The sequence below is a fragment of the Strongylocentrotus purpuratus genome, unplaced genomic scaffold (genome assembly GCF_000002235.5).
Source record: "Strongylocentrotus purpuratus isolate Spur 01 unplaced genomic scaffold, Spur_5.0 spur5_scaffold_15, whole genome shotgun sequence".
NCBI classification, from domain to species: Eukaryota; Metazoa; Echinodermata; class Echinoidea; order Camarodonta; family Strongylocentrotidae; genus Strongylocentrotus; species Strongylocentrotus purpuratus.
This window is the reverse complement of record NW_022145600.1, coordinates 14,006,296-14,024,193: the sequence shown is the minus strand read 5'-3', so window position 1 is coordinate 14,024,193 and position 17,898 is coordinate 14,006,296. Positions and strand designations below refer to the sequence as shown.

Here is a 17,898-nt window from a genome sequence, read left to right as displayed (position 1 = left end):
GGAAGTGACATTCAGAAAGGAAAAAAGGCCCTTATCTGTAGTAAAAATGGGCAATTTAATGGTACTTGAAAAGTGGAGGCCGGCACTGCACCCCTTGCCCCCCTTGCCCCCCCCCCCGGCAACTTCGCCCCTGGCCCTGAGTTATGTAGTTTTACCAGAAAACAAAATGTTGTGTGCATTAACTTGTTACGTAGGTTATGAGGAACGCCGTACTTATTTAGTAGGGCTTCAACCCGGCCCCCCCACTCAGTGTTATTTAGGGTACGCATATGCTCGTTCCCTATTTTTTAAAGCACCCCCTATCTGAGGACTGCCAACATTTTCGAACCCCCCTTTCGCGGGCTTTTCGCGGCCTTTTCCTGCTTTGGAGACCCCCCTTAATCAGGAAAAATGCTCAATGTACCCCCCTAAATTCGGAATAATTTCTCAGGAGTCCAAAGAGATGAGAAAAAAGAAGAAAAAACACCCCTTTTTTGAAGAAATCTCCGGGTGAAAGTCAAATACACCCCTTTTTTTACAATTCTCGGGCCGGACTTTGTCGCACGAAAAGTACCCCTTTACCGGACATTTTGGCAACACGCATGTGGTCATTCCGACCCCTGAGTGGGGGGGGGGGGGGGGTGGCCGGGGGCTTCAATGGTCTAGCAAGGTCACCTTGGAAGCTTATCGGCCGTCAGAATTAAATGCACCCTTATTGAGCTAGCTCGCGAGGCAATGTCTGTCTTTTTTTCTTCCCAGTTTGACTTTTCGAAGACGCAATGCTGCTTGTTTTGGCGACAATAGTCAAATCACTGACTAATCGCCAATAACTCAAAACACAACAACATTTTCCTTCTGCTACGTCGAACTCGAAAACGGTGCCATGGCAAACGAATCTATTGTCAACGTTCGCTTTATTGATGAATTAAAGGTAATAATTGACATTTGATTTTTACTATTATTGCATCATCATCGTTATTGAATTCGAAATATTAGCTGTGTCATTAGTAATGACAGCGCATTGACATATTTATGGCTTATGTCCCATCTTCATCTGCGCGCCTTGGAGATACACACGCAATTGCATACCTTTATGTGTAAGTAAGCGGAGCTCCGCGCTCACTTGGAGGCGGAACTCAATTTTCGATACCAGTTATTTTTTGGGCGCTTGTTCAAGATTCAAGATTCAAGATTCAAGATTTTATTGTCCATAATATAATACAGAAATTTGTTTTCCATTGGTATAACATGTAATACATAAAAACATAAGACAAAAACATGGTGTTGTGTGCTGAAACAGTGAAAGCCAGAAGGGCGTCAAGCAGGTCTAGATCTATATAAGAAAAAGTCTAGATCTAGAAAAAGCCTAGATCTAAGAAAAAGCCTAGATCTAGATAGGCACATTCATGGGGCACTAGAGGGCGCTTCGGTCGCGTACGAAAATCTGAATGGCCTTGCTGTGGTGGGTCGGCAATAATCAGCCCAAAACTTGGATAGGGTCTATGGGAGGTTGGAAGTAGGTATGTGACTAAAAAAATAAAAATTGTGGGATTACATTGTATCTTATATCATTGGAAAGGGCTTGACAAACCATTTAAAATGGTATATAAACCATAGCTCTAGGACAAATATTTAGCGAGTTATGATTTTTTTAAGATTAAAAATCTGATTTTATTATCGCCATTGTTTTACCATTGAGACCTCTCAAAATCTGTGACCGACCATGACCAATATAAAGGATGGTCTTATCAAAAATGTAAAAATTATTCATTTTTCTAGATAAAACCTTAAGGAAAGAACATGTGATAGGGGAAGAAAACCAATATTGTATTATTTGATGTACTATAGACCCTTCTATAATTAATTAGTAATTAGCAATTAGCAAATTAATTAGCTAATTAGTCGTTAATGAACTCACTGCCACAAAAAGACAGACAAATTTCCGTAATTTCCTGACAATCAATTTTGAGGAAGTAAAAAAACAATGATTGTATGTTCCGATTTGATTTATATTCATCAAGTAACGAGAAAAATGTATAAATAAACAAATTAAATTAGTTTTAGAACTATTAAAACTTATCTTCAGGGAAGATTACGATGGTAAAGATGACATTGAACTTTGACTTTAACAAAAATGCACTTTCACATGTCCGTTTCTGAAAATTCGAAGTCGAGGCGAAAGGAAATTTTTCCAATGACGTCATCAGACAAGCAAGCCAAATCTGGCGAGAAACCGCCGTTTCCACACGCAATCAAAGAGGAACCCTGCAGAGTAACTCGTATTGGGCGTGAAACCGCTGCCGGGTGCGCTGAAACCAAGCCAATGTGCGCGATAGTCAAATACCTATTGGAAGGATATATCTTTTTCATAATGTTATCCGGTCTTACCCTTAACCATCCTATGTTTAATCTTTGTAGGAATAACATGCGAGTATGATAAGAGAAACATCGGGACCATTACTGAAGTAACTTTTAAAATATTAGCCTAGAAATGACCACCAAACGGAAAAAATTGACATTTTTTCCTGACAAATCTTCATAAAATCTGAGTTATAAACAATTCACATCTAGGTACACTAATACAAATACGATTTTCTGAAAATTCAGGTATAATTTTTTAAGTTTCTTTCAAATATATTTCTGCGCATTGCAGCGCCAATATTCTTCACTGCTTCAAAATCACCCTTGATTTTTTTTTTTTGCAACGAATTTGATACGAGGTCCGCGAGTGTTCCCCGTTCCTTGCGTGTTGAAAGTTTGGTAATACCATAGAGATATATACTATGGGTAATACATAGTTTGCATTGACTCGCGCACGAAAAAATTGTCAAAAACAAAATGTCAAATGAAGAAATAAACAAGCTTTTATATAGTTATAAGAGTTCTACCGAGGTTTCTTTGTCGATTTAATTTATTATATAGTCTCAATTAGAATTCAGAATTATCTCACTGAAAAGTTAAGAAACCGACGATGTTCTCGATCGTAGTTATTTTCATTTTGCCAGCAGCCGATCTAGCGTTGTTTGGGCAAAAAGCTAGGCCGCTGCCTTCCCACCGCGAACCTTTCCGAGTCCCGCTAAAATGGCGCGCTGCGGAGCTCCGAAGCTGCGTTGATATCGCTGCAAACTCTCAGCCGGCTAGCTCCCCACGACGGACCATTCGCGGTATGGTGAGAGTGTGTGTGTGAGGTATGATTTTGGATTCGAGAACGCACGTAACGCAACCGTGCGCGTCATTTAGAGCTGTCGAATGTGTACGACCAATTTTACATGTACGATTTTTAGTACAGATACTTGGTCAGTTTTCTTCTTATATCTTTGGTTTTACAACATTTAAAAATATAATTTCTTCAAATCTGCTCCTGACTCAGTTCAGACTAATTGTCTGATGTGTTTTCAAGTCAATTTTTTGAATATATTTTTTTGCATGAATTTGCCTAATCTAGATCTATCCAAAATTTGACCCGTAACTCCAGCGTGGAGATACCCTACTAAAACATACCCAAAATGAAGTAAATATTCATTAAATGTCCAAATAAAGATCAAGAGTTAAAAGTCGTTATGTTTATTACCTGTTTCGTGTGAATTTTCTAGACATTTTCCATTTTCAAAGCCAAATCTTGACACAAATCATATCTCATAAATATTTGATAAATAAATGTTAAAACTATCATAGACCTCTATAATATATTATTTCATATTATTTTCTTAACTTGAAAAAAGTTAAAGGGTCTTACTTGCAAATTTCTGTTCGCTTGTCGCCAAAGCAACCTTGAGTTTCATCAATTTTATACATTCGTACATATCATTAGTAACACATGTTTTCATGCGAATTGGAAGTTTGTGCTACTGGTCAGCCTACCAGTAACTTAGACTTTTGATTTTTTAACAAGTTTGAGTGAAATTAAGCCTCATAATCTTATTTGGTAATTTAGGATAAAATCTGACGGATCGTGGCAAGGACTATATATTTCTTCTAGCCGATAGTATAGAAATAATTAATTTGTCGCAGATCATGGTTTTGTGGTACGGTTTATCCACTTCCTGACATCTCCGTAGGTTATGACTGTCATGGAGTTAGTTTCACCTAGCCATCTGAGTACTCAATGCCGTCCTATTCTGAGTCCTGTAGAAATATGCTGAAACATATTGGGTCACATGCTACTTTTTTTTCTAAATTCATTTAACTAGGGAAGAGGTCTGTTTGCTTCAAGAGACATAGCAGCGGGGACCGTACTTTTCGAAGAGAAGCCTCTCGTCTGTGCACAATTCTTATGGAACGAGTGCTACCACTATGAGGCATGTGAATACTGCATGAGGTCGATGGAAAATGCTGAAGAAATGGCCAGACGTCTATCGGCCAACCCTTCGCTGGTGCTTCCCTATATGGAGTGCTGTCAGGCGGAGAAACAGAACTTTGTGCACTGCCCCCATTGTCGGGTAAGAGTTCTTCTTATTTTATCTGCTGTCTGGGGGGGGGGGGGGCGACAGAAGAGTCGGGAGAGGAATTGGAACAAGATGATTAGAAAGAATAGGAAGGTTTAACAAACTAGAGTTCCAACAACTTCTTTGTCACATGGAGTGCTGTAGGGTGAAGAAAGGGAACTTTATTTGTTTGCTGTGCTGAAAATGGAGAGGAGAAGAGTCCGAGTAGGAATTTGGACAAGAGACTTGAAGAATTCAATGGCAACACAGTTATATAATTAAGATCTTGGATCCAGTTCTTTGGCTGGATTTCAATAGCACCAGTGCACGTATCATGTTCTTCTATCCAAGACCTGCCTACGATCAGAAATACCTGGAGAGGTTCATCGGTTTGGTGATGTAACTTTAGAGCTAGCTCTTCTTCTTCACTACCACCCAGAATAATTACCTATGCTTTTGGTAAGCTTTCATGATCGTACTGCATCAGCAATAGCGCCCCCTATGGCATGGTTCTGAAGAAGCTTGCAGCGCAGAAAGGGAAAGCTCACTGAAACAGGTACTTTCACTACTGATTGTGAAGAAAGATCTAATTCTCATTTAGAAATAGCAAATCTGCCCTTCAGCAGGCTTGCCTGAACTTCAACAAATTGCCTGTACGCAATTGGAAAGTTGTAATATGTGATTATTATTAGGGTGATTAAAGTTACTATGTGTGCATGGCAATATGATATGGTCAGAAGACAGAAAATGTTTTAGACTTGCTCTTAGTACTACTTGCCTTAAATGAATTTGTCTTCCTGCTTTCAAATACAGGTACTGGAATATAGCACAGATTAAAAAAAGATATAACTATGGCAACTTGCAAGTCAAGTTAGAAATATCTTTTAAATGAGATGCGGTAGCCAGTCTTACAAATGTTTTTGATACCATGTTTAAGTCCTGGTATTGCAGTAGTGAGTGTCAAGAGCTTTTATTTATCAAAGAATTCCTTTGCTGTTTTAGATCTCGTATTGCTGCAGTGAGTGTCGAGAGCAGGCGTGGAATCAATATCATCAAGTCCTCTGTTTATCTCAGCATCCTCCTGACCCAAATCACCCTCTAGTCATCCTTCAAGAAGTTTGGAAGTAAGTCAAGATGAAAGACCACGACCCATATTTACTAACCAGTAACCTGTGATTACGCGAGAAATTCAAGCAAAAATGGATTTATTTAGTGGGACTTCTTATCATTAGGTGTACATGGTTCCATGTAGCATCAAAGCTTTCCAAATGATTCCACTTTAACAAACTTTCTTTTCAATCAGTGCTGCGACACACTTATTATAGCAGGTTTATGGTGTTATTTGTTTGAATTTGCTTCTTTTTTTAATGTCAACATAGTGTATATTAAAGGGATTGGGTAACTTTGTCTCAGATTCTGAAACATAATCCTGGATTCAGCTCATGCTGCAATCATAATTATAAACCTTAAGGTCAATCAGGAACCCAATGACTTTTACAAGCCGATTGCCTGTCTGATTATCAAGATATTAATGATTAGAAATCGAAATCAAATTTTGCGTTTTCCTAACGGTTTTTATAACACTTCAGTCTACTGGGGAAAATGAGTATGGTATGGTAAAACCGGTCACTCAAGGATTTCTACTTTTTGAAGCACTTCATGATCTTTTTGAAACGCAATTTTTTTAGGGCTTCAATATTACACCACACCATATATCACAGAAACTAATAACACATAGGCCCATGCATCTCAGATTTAACATTGTTAAACGATGCCTTTAAACTCCACTGTAGTTTCAAAGAATCCAAGATTTACGTCCAACACATGTTATACATCTAATTTCATAGATTTTACTTAAGTATAAAAGCTAATAAACTATTTCTTTTTGTTTCTCTTGCTCCAGAACAATGCACTACCCTCCTGAGACTACCAGTATTATGTTGATTGCCAAAATGATTGCATCTATCAAACAGGTACAGTGAAACCTGTCTATAAAGACCACCCAATCAAGAAAAGTGGTCTTTATAGGCAGGTGGTCTTTATGTACAGGTTCCATCTTTTTCAAAGGAAACGAAAAATGAGGTCTCTGTAGACAGGTGGTCTTTCTATACAGGTGGTTGCTAAAGCAGGTTTGACTATTTCCTCTCATCTCCTTTTTGGAGGTGCTGACTTTTTTCATTCAAAATGTCTTCAATCTCATAAGATAGCAATTAAATGAAGAGAATAGATATCTTAATTGTTCCATTTATAAGAATAAACTTTTATTTAGCATTTTAGTTGATATGGCCAAATGCCAATTTGTGAATCTTTTGTTTTTCAACAGCTATAAAGACACTGAGAGCTTTCAGGAAAATGACTCCAAAATAGTTATTCTGTTTTACTGAGACAGGGGATTAACTATTTTTGCCTTGAAGCCAAGTAACCCTATTGCCTACTGGAACAGGATATTTCCTGTATGCAACGTATGGGGAAAATGAGAATAAAGTAAACTACAGGTTAAAGAGAAGATTGAGTTCTGGGAAGAGGTGAAAAATAATTTGTTTGCGTTATCATTGTTATTATGCAAATGTGGAAGAACATCAGATTAAAAATGTTCCCTGAAAAGCATGGCTCTTCAAATGCTTTAATATTCTAAATATGGCATGTAACAAGCATGAAAATCAGGACAAATTTTTATGCCACATGTTTGTGTAGTCCCATATACATATTTCTGTGTACAGTGCTTGTAAATTTACCAAGACTGGGCCAAATTTCTTATCTTTTCGATGATTCCAGAACCTTGCAGTACACATCAATACTTACATGCTAGATGGTCAACCTTTTCTGATCGATTCCACACCGTTTCTTTCACAATGCAAGAGCATGACCAGAACTCCACTTTATCTTTAAGAAGTAAATGTAAGTTTCCATGAGAGAGATGTATGGAAATGTTTGGGTTGATTCCTTACCTCCAGGCCAAGTCAAAGGAAGAAATCTTAGCATCCTTCAACCAGTTCTGCCATGTGCCCCAGAATGAAGAGAGACAACTGTCACACAAACTGCTTGGGAAGCAATTTGAGGTATAAAGTTTGAATCATTGCATTTCATACCAATCTTGAGGTATGAGATTTTGTGAAACTGAGCCCTGTCTAATGAAGAGTTGCCATTCATCCAAATTCAATCACAATCACTGTTACTGTTCAGTACAATAGCAAATGTTATTTGTATATAATGGATGTCAAACTCAACTTGAGTTGAGATTTAAAGGAGTCAATTAATAGCGATCAATCATATGTTGGGTCACTTCTCCAAATTAGTTTTGCATAACATTTTACTTTCTTTTTATTTCGAAAGATTTTTTTCAACCAGTTTCAGCTCAATTCAGTAAATATATTTCTGTGAGCATATAATCTTTGAACTGTATTTGCCAGAGTAAAGACGATTAGTATCATGTACATAATTTTTGATGAGTGGACGGTGTAGTTTAAAGATGGGAAACTTTAAAGGAAAGTAATGAGAAGAAACGACTTTTAAATACCCAGTACAGTTGTTTTAACTCATATCCTGCCATAAGGCTGCATGCACGCTACCGTTATAGTGCTTTGTTCACACGAGCGTGCTATCGATTGGCATGCTTGCATTCGTAATAGCAGTTATGCTCATTGTACTGTGCTGAGTGCTTCGCACACGCTATTGATCGCACCATCAGAATATCTCAAAATAAACTTGGCACAGGGGGGATTTGTGGCTTGGCACTATGGGGATTAGCCCTATGACACTGGGCTGTATTCATTATGGCAGGATAAGAGTTAATGGTAATATAAATGGAATATATTCATAATTATGGAATTATTATGAATTATTGTTATTTTGTTGTATTTGCAGGGTCAGTATGAAGCTCTTCAGCCTCTGTTACTCAATGCACTCCATGAAGAATCAGTTGCTCAGGTATTGTGCCATTTAAAGTCTTTAAAATGTTCTCATTTACTCACCATACTATTTATCTCAACAAAAAATTGATTAAAATATTTTTTTGCACTTTCTGCTCTTGCACTATGCATATTACCGGGTAGTTGAAAATGTAGCAATCTCCAAAAAGTATTTTTTTTTGTAAATTAGGGGTTCAATGTTGCTATGATATATTCCTAATAGACCTAGACCTCTAGGTAGACTTTAAACCATTTGAGGCTAAAGTGATGACTCCAAAAGGAGACTCTGTACAATAAACAGTTCAATGTCTTTCATTTAGAGGTGTCGTGGTCGAGTGGATACGTCACCAGCCTGTTGATTACAAGGTCTGCGGTTCGAGTCCCCCTGCGGCACTAATGGGTACCTGGCAGGAATTTAATTCCTTGAAATGCTTTAGCGCCTTATCATGGCAGCTCAGCTACAGCCAGAGTAATGATATGATACCTTGTATTAAGCGCAGTAGAGTATATTCATATAGTAGCTGCGCTATATAAATTGACCAATTATTATTACTATTATTTCATTCTCTAATCTTGATTCCATGCTTCTCTCTCCATTCTAGTGGTTTACTCCAGGGGGCTTGAGATCTCTGTTTGCTCTTATTGGTATGAATGGACAAGGGGTCGGGTCTAGGTAATGTAACTACTCAAGAGGTCTTTAAAAAGCTCACAAAATATGTTCTATTTGGCTTCGTTGGCATGTATTAAAGGGAAAGTCCACCCTGAAATTAAGTTAGTTTTAATAGGAGTAGAAAAATGAGAGAAACAAGTCAGTGAAAGTTTGAGCAAATTCCGATTAAAAATAAGGAAGTTAGGATTTTTTAAGTTGTGATCAATCAAACACAAATTGGCAACTCTATGACGTAAAATGCGAGCTCAACTTCCATTTGCTTAGTACTAAAAAAATCTAAAATTTTCATTTTCCCTCAAGAAAAATTTCAACCATACATGCACCCTAAATATAATAATTGCAAATATGTTTCTATACTCCCCCTGCAAGGAACAAATATATATTCCGTCATCAATAACGAAGAAAACATGATTTTATGGAATATTATGCACAAAGCAAATGAAGGAGAGCTCGTATAATACGTCACAGAGTTGCCAATTTGTATTTGATTGATCACAACTTCAATAATTCATAACTTTCTTATTTTCATTCAGAATTTGCTCAAACTTTCACTCACCTGATTTTCTTATTATTCTGCCTCTATCGAAACAAACTTATTTTTGGGGTGGACTTTCCCTTTAAAATAATCCTGAAATTCATATCAACTACAAATAACTACCATGAACATTTTCAATATTGTAGCTTAATATCTATGTTAGCTTACCATGAACTTGTATAGTCTAAACAAAAAAGTAATCAAGAGTTTTTATAAGAAAGGAAATATAGAAAGTGGAAGAAAAAAGTTGTCTCTAGTGATTCTAAATTACTGCATAATTTTATAGCATTATTTTGCTGTTCAGAAATATCTTCATTACACATAATCTTAGTATCTCATGAGTGCATTTGGACAAGTGTTCTTTCTTGGGTATGTGGTGGCATAGCATTCATTGACAAAGAAAATATTTTTTAATTTGTTTAATTTTATTTATTTCAGTTCTCTTAGTGTATATGTACACAATTGTGATGAGCTTGATTTGGAAGCAGAGGAAAGACAGAATCTAGACCAGTTTATTGACCAGCTTTATGTGGAAATGGAGAAAGGTATTGTAGACATCATGTTTGTACACTCAAAATAGCTGAGGATATTCCTTGTTTTAGTGATATTCCTTGTTTTAGTGATATTCCTTGTTTTAGTGATATTCCTTGCTTTAGTGATATTCCTTGTTTTTTTTGTATATTTCAGATATGCAGGGTAGTTCACAAACAAAAATCTGAACATGAGAATTGGAATGTGGAATAAGGAATAAGGACTATGAACTGATGTCTGTGAAGCACAAACTCCCATGAGGCTGGGTTCCGTTGCTTGCTTTGAAGTGACTCAGTAAAATTGCCTCAGATTCTGATACAAAATCCTGGATTTAGCTCATGCTGCGATGATAATTATAAACCTTTAGGTCAGTCAGGAACCCATGACTTATACCAGCCGATCGCCTGTCTGATTATCAAGATATTTATGATTGAAAATCGAAATAAAATTTTACATTTTCCTGACAGTTTTCTTAACACTACAGTCTATTGGGGAAAATGAGTATGGTAAAACCGGTCACTCAAAGATTTTTATTTTTTTTTGAGGCACTTTATGATCATTTCGAAGCGCAATTTTTTTAGGGCTTCAATATTACACCATATCACAGACACTGATAACATGTAGGTCCATGCATCTCAGATTTAACATTGTTAAACGATGCCTTTAAGGACTATGAACTCATGTCTGTGAAGCACAAAGTCCCATGTGAGGCTGGGTTTCATTGCTTGCTTCAAAGCTCTTGGGTTCTTACATGCACTCTGATGCAATCTGAGCGCCATTTGAAGCATTTCAAACAGTTTTTGTCTCCAATATTTCATGAATAATGTGGGTTGAGAATGAATATTAACTTGTTGCTGACTTTCGAACCTGTACAATTAAAATTTAAACCTAGAGCTGATTTTTAAATCTGTACAATCAAATTTCACACCTGTTGCTGTTACATGTTTAAACCCCTTGCGGACCTAACTGAAGATGTATTTAACTATAACTGTGATTATAAAGAGTTTGCTTGTCTCGGGTAAGGATACATTGGTCCCTGTCAAACATTTTCTGTTTTAATTTTTTTAATTTTTTGATCATCCCTCCTCCTCTAACAAAATTCACTGACTTTTTTCTCTTTCTTATTTATCAATCCTTATCCATACACTAGATTTCTCAATTGATGATTAATGCCTAACCATAATTGTGTTGGTAAGATTTTGTCATATAAATATATTGACTGCTAGGAGAGGAAGCATGCCTCGGTGGGGGGTTGGCTGCATACCTGCCAACCATCCCGAATAATCCGAGATATCCCGTTTTTCTGGATTTTTAGGACCCCAAAATGCGGGAGATTCCAGATTTTCAAAATTTCGAAATTTTTTTTTTTGTTTGTTTGTTGTTATTGTTGTTTTTTTGTTGTTGTTGTGTTGCTTAAGCCAAATTAAGCTTGTTTTATCATATGCCGCGATGTGAAAGTTCACGTATTGCGTGCGTTGAAGGGCTGCATGATTGAGCAGCGAATTTGTATTCGCTTTTTTGCACAGATTTATCGCGTATTGCCAGTTACACTGCCGCTGCATGTGTGAACGCCTGTTAAGGGTAAGGATTTCTTATTTTCGAAGACATACCGTGCTAAAAATTCTTAATTCTCATTTTCAAATGTTGGCAGGTATGTAGCTGGATGTAACGTCCCCTTGAGCCTATAAAAACAAATATGCCTTGAATATTAAAGTCTTTATATCTTTTATATACCGAATTCACAAAAAAATCTACAAACAATTCTTACCTTATCCTTTTTTTGAAGATTTGAGTAAAGACTGGTTAAAACATCACAGAAAATCTGAGATACTGTCTGTAAATCTTCGCTGGAAAGTTGCCTGAATGTTACAATCATTTGCATGCACTGTATTTTGTATCCGCGCTCGCACAAAGAAACTGTTAACACGTAAACCAATGGGGATTTTACCAAAATTTGTTTATGCAGCCCGTTACCCGGGGCAGCGGGCATCTTTAAAAAAACTATTGATCGGTAGGCGGCATGGCTAAAATCACGACTCCCATTTCAAACAATTAGATGGCTAGATTTCTAAAAGAGAGGTATTAAATACATTTTATTTCATTTTGTCATTTCCTTAGAATCAGGAGCATTCCTGAACTGTGAGGGTTCAGCTCTCTATAAACTCCAAAGTTGCTGTAAGTACTCGGATGCTTCTTTACTTATTTATTTTAGCTAATGAATTTCCACATAAACCAAACTTCCATGGAATAATCAAGACTGAATGTATAATAATATGAATGTATAATACCTGCCAATGAGTAATGAGGATATAGGAAACTTCACAAAATCAACTCCAGATTTTATTCCTAGACCCCAAAGTACACCTAACCCTAACCCTAAAATTAATCGGTATGCTAACTCTAAGTCTAACTCTAGCCAAAATCCAAATTAGATTTGTAATCTTAGTCCTACATTTTTGGTGAAAGTTGCTTGATCAAATGTGGCATTCATTTACATTCTATTTATCCATTTGTGTATGCAGGTAATCACAGTTGTGTACCAAACGCAAAGATTAGTTTTCTTCACAACAACTCCACCCTTAGCCTCGTTGCTCTCACAGATATAACTGAGGGACAGGTAAGAATATTTTATGTTCATTTATCGATGGCAAAGATCAACGTGTATAATCTACATTTCCCTCTTTCAAATTGGCAACACATATAGCTTTATATAATCAATGCTCCCCAGGGAGTGGAGATTGTGCACACAGTGTGTGCGGGCAAGTATTGAATCCAATGACATGGGTAATAGAATATCTGTAAAGTGCTTAGAGACATCATCGTTCGATCAAATCTGGACTTTTTGTTGATAGAGAGCTGTACCGCCGTGAATGCGAGTCATATTATGAGTGCATCTTCAATGCGAAGTCAGCGTATCTCAAAGATCTCATCAAGAATGCTGACACTAAAGAACTGTTTCGTCTTGTGAAGACACTCTCAACGCCCACTCAATCTTCACCTCTTCCAGATCATTCTTCTGATAGTGAACTCGCCAACAGATTTGCTACATTCTTCAGGGAAAAAGTCGCCAAAGTTGTATCCTCTTTCCCTAATGTAGTACCAGCACCAGCTTCAAGATCTTTTGCTCCAGGCCCTCGTCATGAACTCTCTGATTTCTGCCTTGTATCCCTCTCACAAGTCAGGAAGCTCATCACTTCACTTCCTTCTAAACACTGTAAGCTAGATCCGATTCCTACCTGGCTTCTAAAGGAAGTCCTCGATGAACTCCTTCCTCACATAACCAAACTGTTCAATCTCTCGTTATCATCCGGAATAGTTCCAGAGTCTTTTAAGACTTCTCTGCTTCTTCCCCTCCTAAAGAAGCCGAGTCTCGACACGAATGGACTTAAGAACTACAGGCCCATCGCAAACCTGCCATTCCTTGGGAAGGTTTTGGAACGTATTGTGTCACTACAGCTGAAAGCCCACATTGACAATCTCGGTTTGTTTCCAATCCACCAATCTGCCTATCGGAATCATCATTCTACTGAGACTGCAACTGTCAAGGTCCTAAATGACCTACTTCTAGCTGTAGATAAGGGTAATGAAGCTGTCCTCATCTTGCTTGATTACACTGCCGCATTTGACACTATCAACCACGACCTGTTACTCCATCGCTTAGAGAACGACTTCTCCATCACCGGCACCGTACTTCAATGGATTCGCTCCTATCTCATGCACCGAACTCAGAAGGTGATCATCAATGACACCAACTCGGAATCATTTCCCCTCATCTGCGGCGTTCCTCAGGGTTCCGTGGTCGGCCCCCTCCTGTTTATTCTTTACACCAGCCCTCTCTCAAATGTTATTAACCTTCATCAGAATATTCAACACACTATGTATGCAGACGACACCCAGATTTATGTAACTCTTCACCCAAACAGCAGGACAGTAGCCGCGAACAAACTCACCAGTTGCCTCAATGAAATCAAAACCTGGTCTTTTCAAAACTGTCTCTGCCTTAATGATTCAAAATCTGAAATGATTCATATTACTTCTAAATTTCGGAACTCAGACCCCTTTCCTGATCTTGTTATGAGTGATGGCTCTCTCAGTTGTTGTGCTTCTGTGCGTGACCTTGGTTTAAATATTGACAGCAATCTTACTTTCAAACAACACATTAGTAATATTTGTAAGTCTGCTTCCTTTGGTATATATAAGATCAGTAGAATCAGGAGGCTACTTGACCGACCCACAACTTCAAAATTAGTCCATGCTTTTGTCTCGACCCATATCGATTACTGTAATTCTTCTCTTTCTGGCCTCCCTCAGTCACATCTAGTCCCACTTCAAAGGGTACAGAATAGCGCTGCTCGGCTTGTGACTCTCTCGCGTAAATCAGAGCACATAACTCCAATATTGAACTCACTACATTGGCTTAAAATTCACCACCGCATATCCTTCAAAATTCTTCTCCTGTGCTACAAAGCTATCAATGGCTTAGCCCCCTCTTACCTTTCCGATCTCATATCCTTACGTTCCCGTACGTCGTCACGAACACTTCGTTCATCTTCCACATTACTGTTAACACCTGGACCCCGCACTAACACCCGGTATGGTGACCGCGCCTTTTCAGTTATTGCCCCCGCTCTCTGGAACAAACTGCCCGCCTTTATTCACTGCGCCCCCTCTGTATCTCAATTCAAATCTCTACTCAAAACCTATCTTTTCAAATTGTAAATTGCAGTTGTGCGTCGGTCAATGGAGGTGCGCACCATATTTGTCTTTATTTAGTTGATTGCCACTGTTTTTCTTACCTTATCTATGTTACTTTTGTATTTTTGCTTTTTCTTCTAATTTAATTCTACGGGTTATAGTCTTCTCTTAATCAGAACACTGTGCGCTTAGAAACATCAGTATTAAGCGCCTAATAAATGTTATGTATTATTATTATTATTATCATAGATTTACTTAGCGCTATATAAAAGCGGAATTGTTATTATTATAGATGTTATGAATTATGTATGATGAATATATTGCAAATCACAGAATGAGAACCCCAATTTTAGATGAAAAATCATCATTAGGTGTTGTCAATAGTTTTGTCAATGGTTTTGTAACCTGTTTTTTTTAAAAACTGTTATGAGACTGGATAGCAAGGTGTTTGGGGGATTGAATTAAATGTTTTAAAACACTCAAAATAAATTTTACTTTCTGTAACTTCATAAGATTCAAACTTGAATTTGATGTGAGTTATAACTCTTTAGTAGTTATTGTTCAAAAGTATGAAATCGTTTTAACACCTAGTATATATATATTCTTTCATATAGGAAGTATTAATCAGCTATCTGGATGAATGCTGTAAAGAAAGGAGCAGACATTCTAGACAAAAAGAGTTACGGTAAGTAGGCTTCTCGGCAGAAATGTTTTCGTCTGTGGTCAAAATTGAAGGAAATGAGCCCTGTGAGCATTACAGGGAGGTGGTTTGAGGGGATCAAAGAAACTTTAAAAGCTTTACTTCTTTTTTTACCCTCATCAGGCCCCCTCTTTGAGAGAATTTGCCCTTGGCGTTGTTTTATTTTGACTTGGAAGTCTCCCTTATTTAGTATGTACCCTGAGGGTATTATTATGGATGGGCAAGGACTCTGTCAGTGAGTCTAACCAGCTTAATTAGAAGTGAATCTTAATGTAGCTTTTTGTAAATTTGAATGAAAAGGTTACAAACAGTCCTATTCAAGTAACTGAATAATTGCTTCTAATACATTTTCAGTGCAGCATTTAAACACCATGTGATCTAGCGATTGTACAACATATGGTCAAGTGATAATAGCTTACAGACAATTTGTGACAGTTATGATCAAAATCCTTACTTCAAAACCTGGACCCAAATCAATCTTTACAATTCTTCAGTTTAAACTACTCAAAGTTGTATATAGTTTCAAATATATTTTTTTATTCAAAAGGATGCTTATCTTTGTTATTAAAAATTAGTTTTAGGTATGATGAAGTTTAATGCCACAGAATGATGTTTGTGTCGAGGTGAACAATTTAAAACATCAATTTGATTAAAAACTTTCCTTTCCAATTTTCGTTTATATGTGAAATTTGTTTGGGGTAAATTTGTTATGGCCTATGAGGTTTATTATCAATTTGAAGCTCAGAAGTAAGTATTATAATAATAATAATAATATTTCGCTTTTATATAGCACTTAATACAAATGTCTCTAAGCACTTTACAGATGTACTATTACCCCGGTCATTGGATTCAATACTTGCCCGCAAACACTGTGTGCACAATTTCTATCCCTGGGGAGCATTCCAGCCAGGCGTTACTTGACGTTAAAAAATTGTTTGACCAACAATGAAGGTTGCATCCTACCGGATACCCATTTAACACCTGGGTGGAGAGTAGCAAGTGCAGGTTAATATCTTGCCAAAGGATATTGGTGCCGTGTAGGGATTTGAACCCTCGACCTTCTCATCTCCAGTCAAGCGCCTTAAACCACTCGGCCACGACACTCCCACTGATGATGATAAATTTTATATATTTTTCAATTTTTTTTTTCTGCTCAGGGAGAACTACCTCTTTATGTGTGACTGCCCAAAGTGCAGACTCCAGTGTGACGATCCTGATGTAACATCCAGTGAGGAGGAGGAGGATGAAGAAGAGGAGATGGAGGATGGTGAAGCATCACAAGCAAAGAATTAATGCCCCACTGCACTACTTATAGCTACTTGCGCCCTTTATACAGCCAACAATGCCTAAGCGGTACCTGTTGATCCCCCTTGATGCCCCTTTTCTTAATTTCAATTGATGCCCCTTTTCTTAATTTCAATTGAGAGCTGATTTGATGAGATAACCCCATGTCAGTGACCGTGCAGGGAGGTCTAATCCCTCCATGCCAAACTAATGCAGAGGGGCTTTAAGATATAACGTTACATAGCTGATAGCTGATAGAATGCCACTATTGGAACTTGAATATGAATGGTTTAGAGGGATCATTCTAAAATACTATTTTGCCAATTGCTTGCTTTATTTATGGAGATGTAAGTTGGTCAGATGGATTTATCAGATATTTCTGTATGAAATCTGCTTGCACGTAGGATTTTGGTGACCTTTGGTTCACGTGTTTGCTCAATGTCAAATTACAAAAGCAAAGAAATAAAAAGATAATTCTTAGTTCGATCATAACATTTTTATGCTTAATGGTAAAAGATTAAAACTGTCAGGAAATGTTCTTGATACATGTTTCCAGAACATGGGCCACTATTCGGGTGACATCCACAGGGAAATATTTGGCTTACTGCTTTTCTGTCTACAAACAGCCTGCGCCCAAGTGCAGTCAACCAGGTAATGATCACTTAGTGCTATGGGCAATACCTCTGCTCTACCAATTTTCTACAGTTTTTGTCAAGATTAAATCAGTCATTGAAGAGGTAGTAGCAGAAACTCTAGTTGCAGATTTTACTAGTTGCACATATCCAAAACTTACAGTTATTTCATGTAACTGTTTTGTTTGTCACTTGTTATCATCTAGCATTGTATCATAATTCATATCACCAATCAGGCTACATTCATAGGCTAAATCTTCTGTTCTTTAAAGAGCTGATTCAAACAATTGGCATTAGGGAGTCTATACCAGATAACAATCAGCAATGGTTTTTACATTTGTACACTTGATTTCAATAATCAGCATTTGTTTCCGACTGATCATCCATTAAGTTGTTTCTAAACATGTAATTGATATAATTTCTCATATATACTGCAACACCTCCCTCTGTTATGTTTCTTTCTTTACATATAAATGAATAAACATTACATGCATTTCCATTATCATTGATTAGTTCATTTAAATATGTTTCACTCAACAT

At 37.3% G+C, this 17,898-nt stretch overlaps 1 protein-coding gene across 1 annotated transcript; it reads left to right on the top strand.

The window, feature by feature from the left end:
- The first annotated feature begins 833 nt into the window (after positions 1-833).
- Positions 834-16,837, top strand: LOC579119 (SET and MYND domain-containing protein 5). The gene is made up of 12 exons (XM_030985646.1): positions 834-910; positions 4,170-4,418; positions 5,406-5,527; positions 6,307-6,376; positions 7,358-7,462; positions 8,268-8,330; positions 8,914-8,984; positions 9,955-10,061; positions 12,166-12,222; positions 12,570-12,664; positions 15,357-15,427; positions 16,600-16,837. The coding sequence occupies exons 1-12, from the start codon at positions 863-865 to the stop codon at positions 16,733-16,735; spliced, it is 1,194 nt and encodes a 397-aa protein (XP_030841506.1). The 5' UTR covers positions 834-862; the 3' UTR covers positions 16,736-16,837.
- Positions 16,838-17,898: the final 1,061 nt, after the last annotated feature.

Excerpts from the sequence above, each read along its gene's own strand:
- LOC579119 (XM_030985646.1), top strand. The coding sequence starts at position 863 with ATGGCAAACGAATCTATTGTCAACGTTCGCTTTATTGATGAATTAAAG. Across the intron at positions 911-4,169 it reads GCTTTATTGATGAATTAAAG|GGAAGAGGTCTGTTTGCTTC; the intron begins GTAATAATTGAC and ends TCATTTAACTAG. Across the intron at positions 6,377-7,357 it reads TGATTGCATCTATCAAACAG|GCCAAGTCAAAGGAAGAAAT; the intron begins GTACAGTGAAAC and ends CCTTACCTCCAG.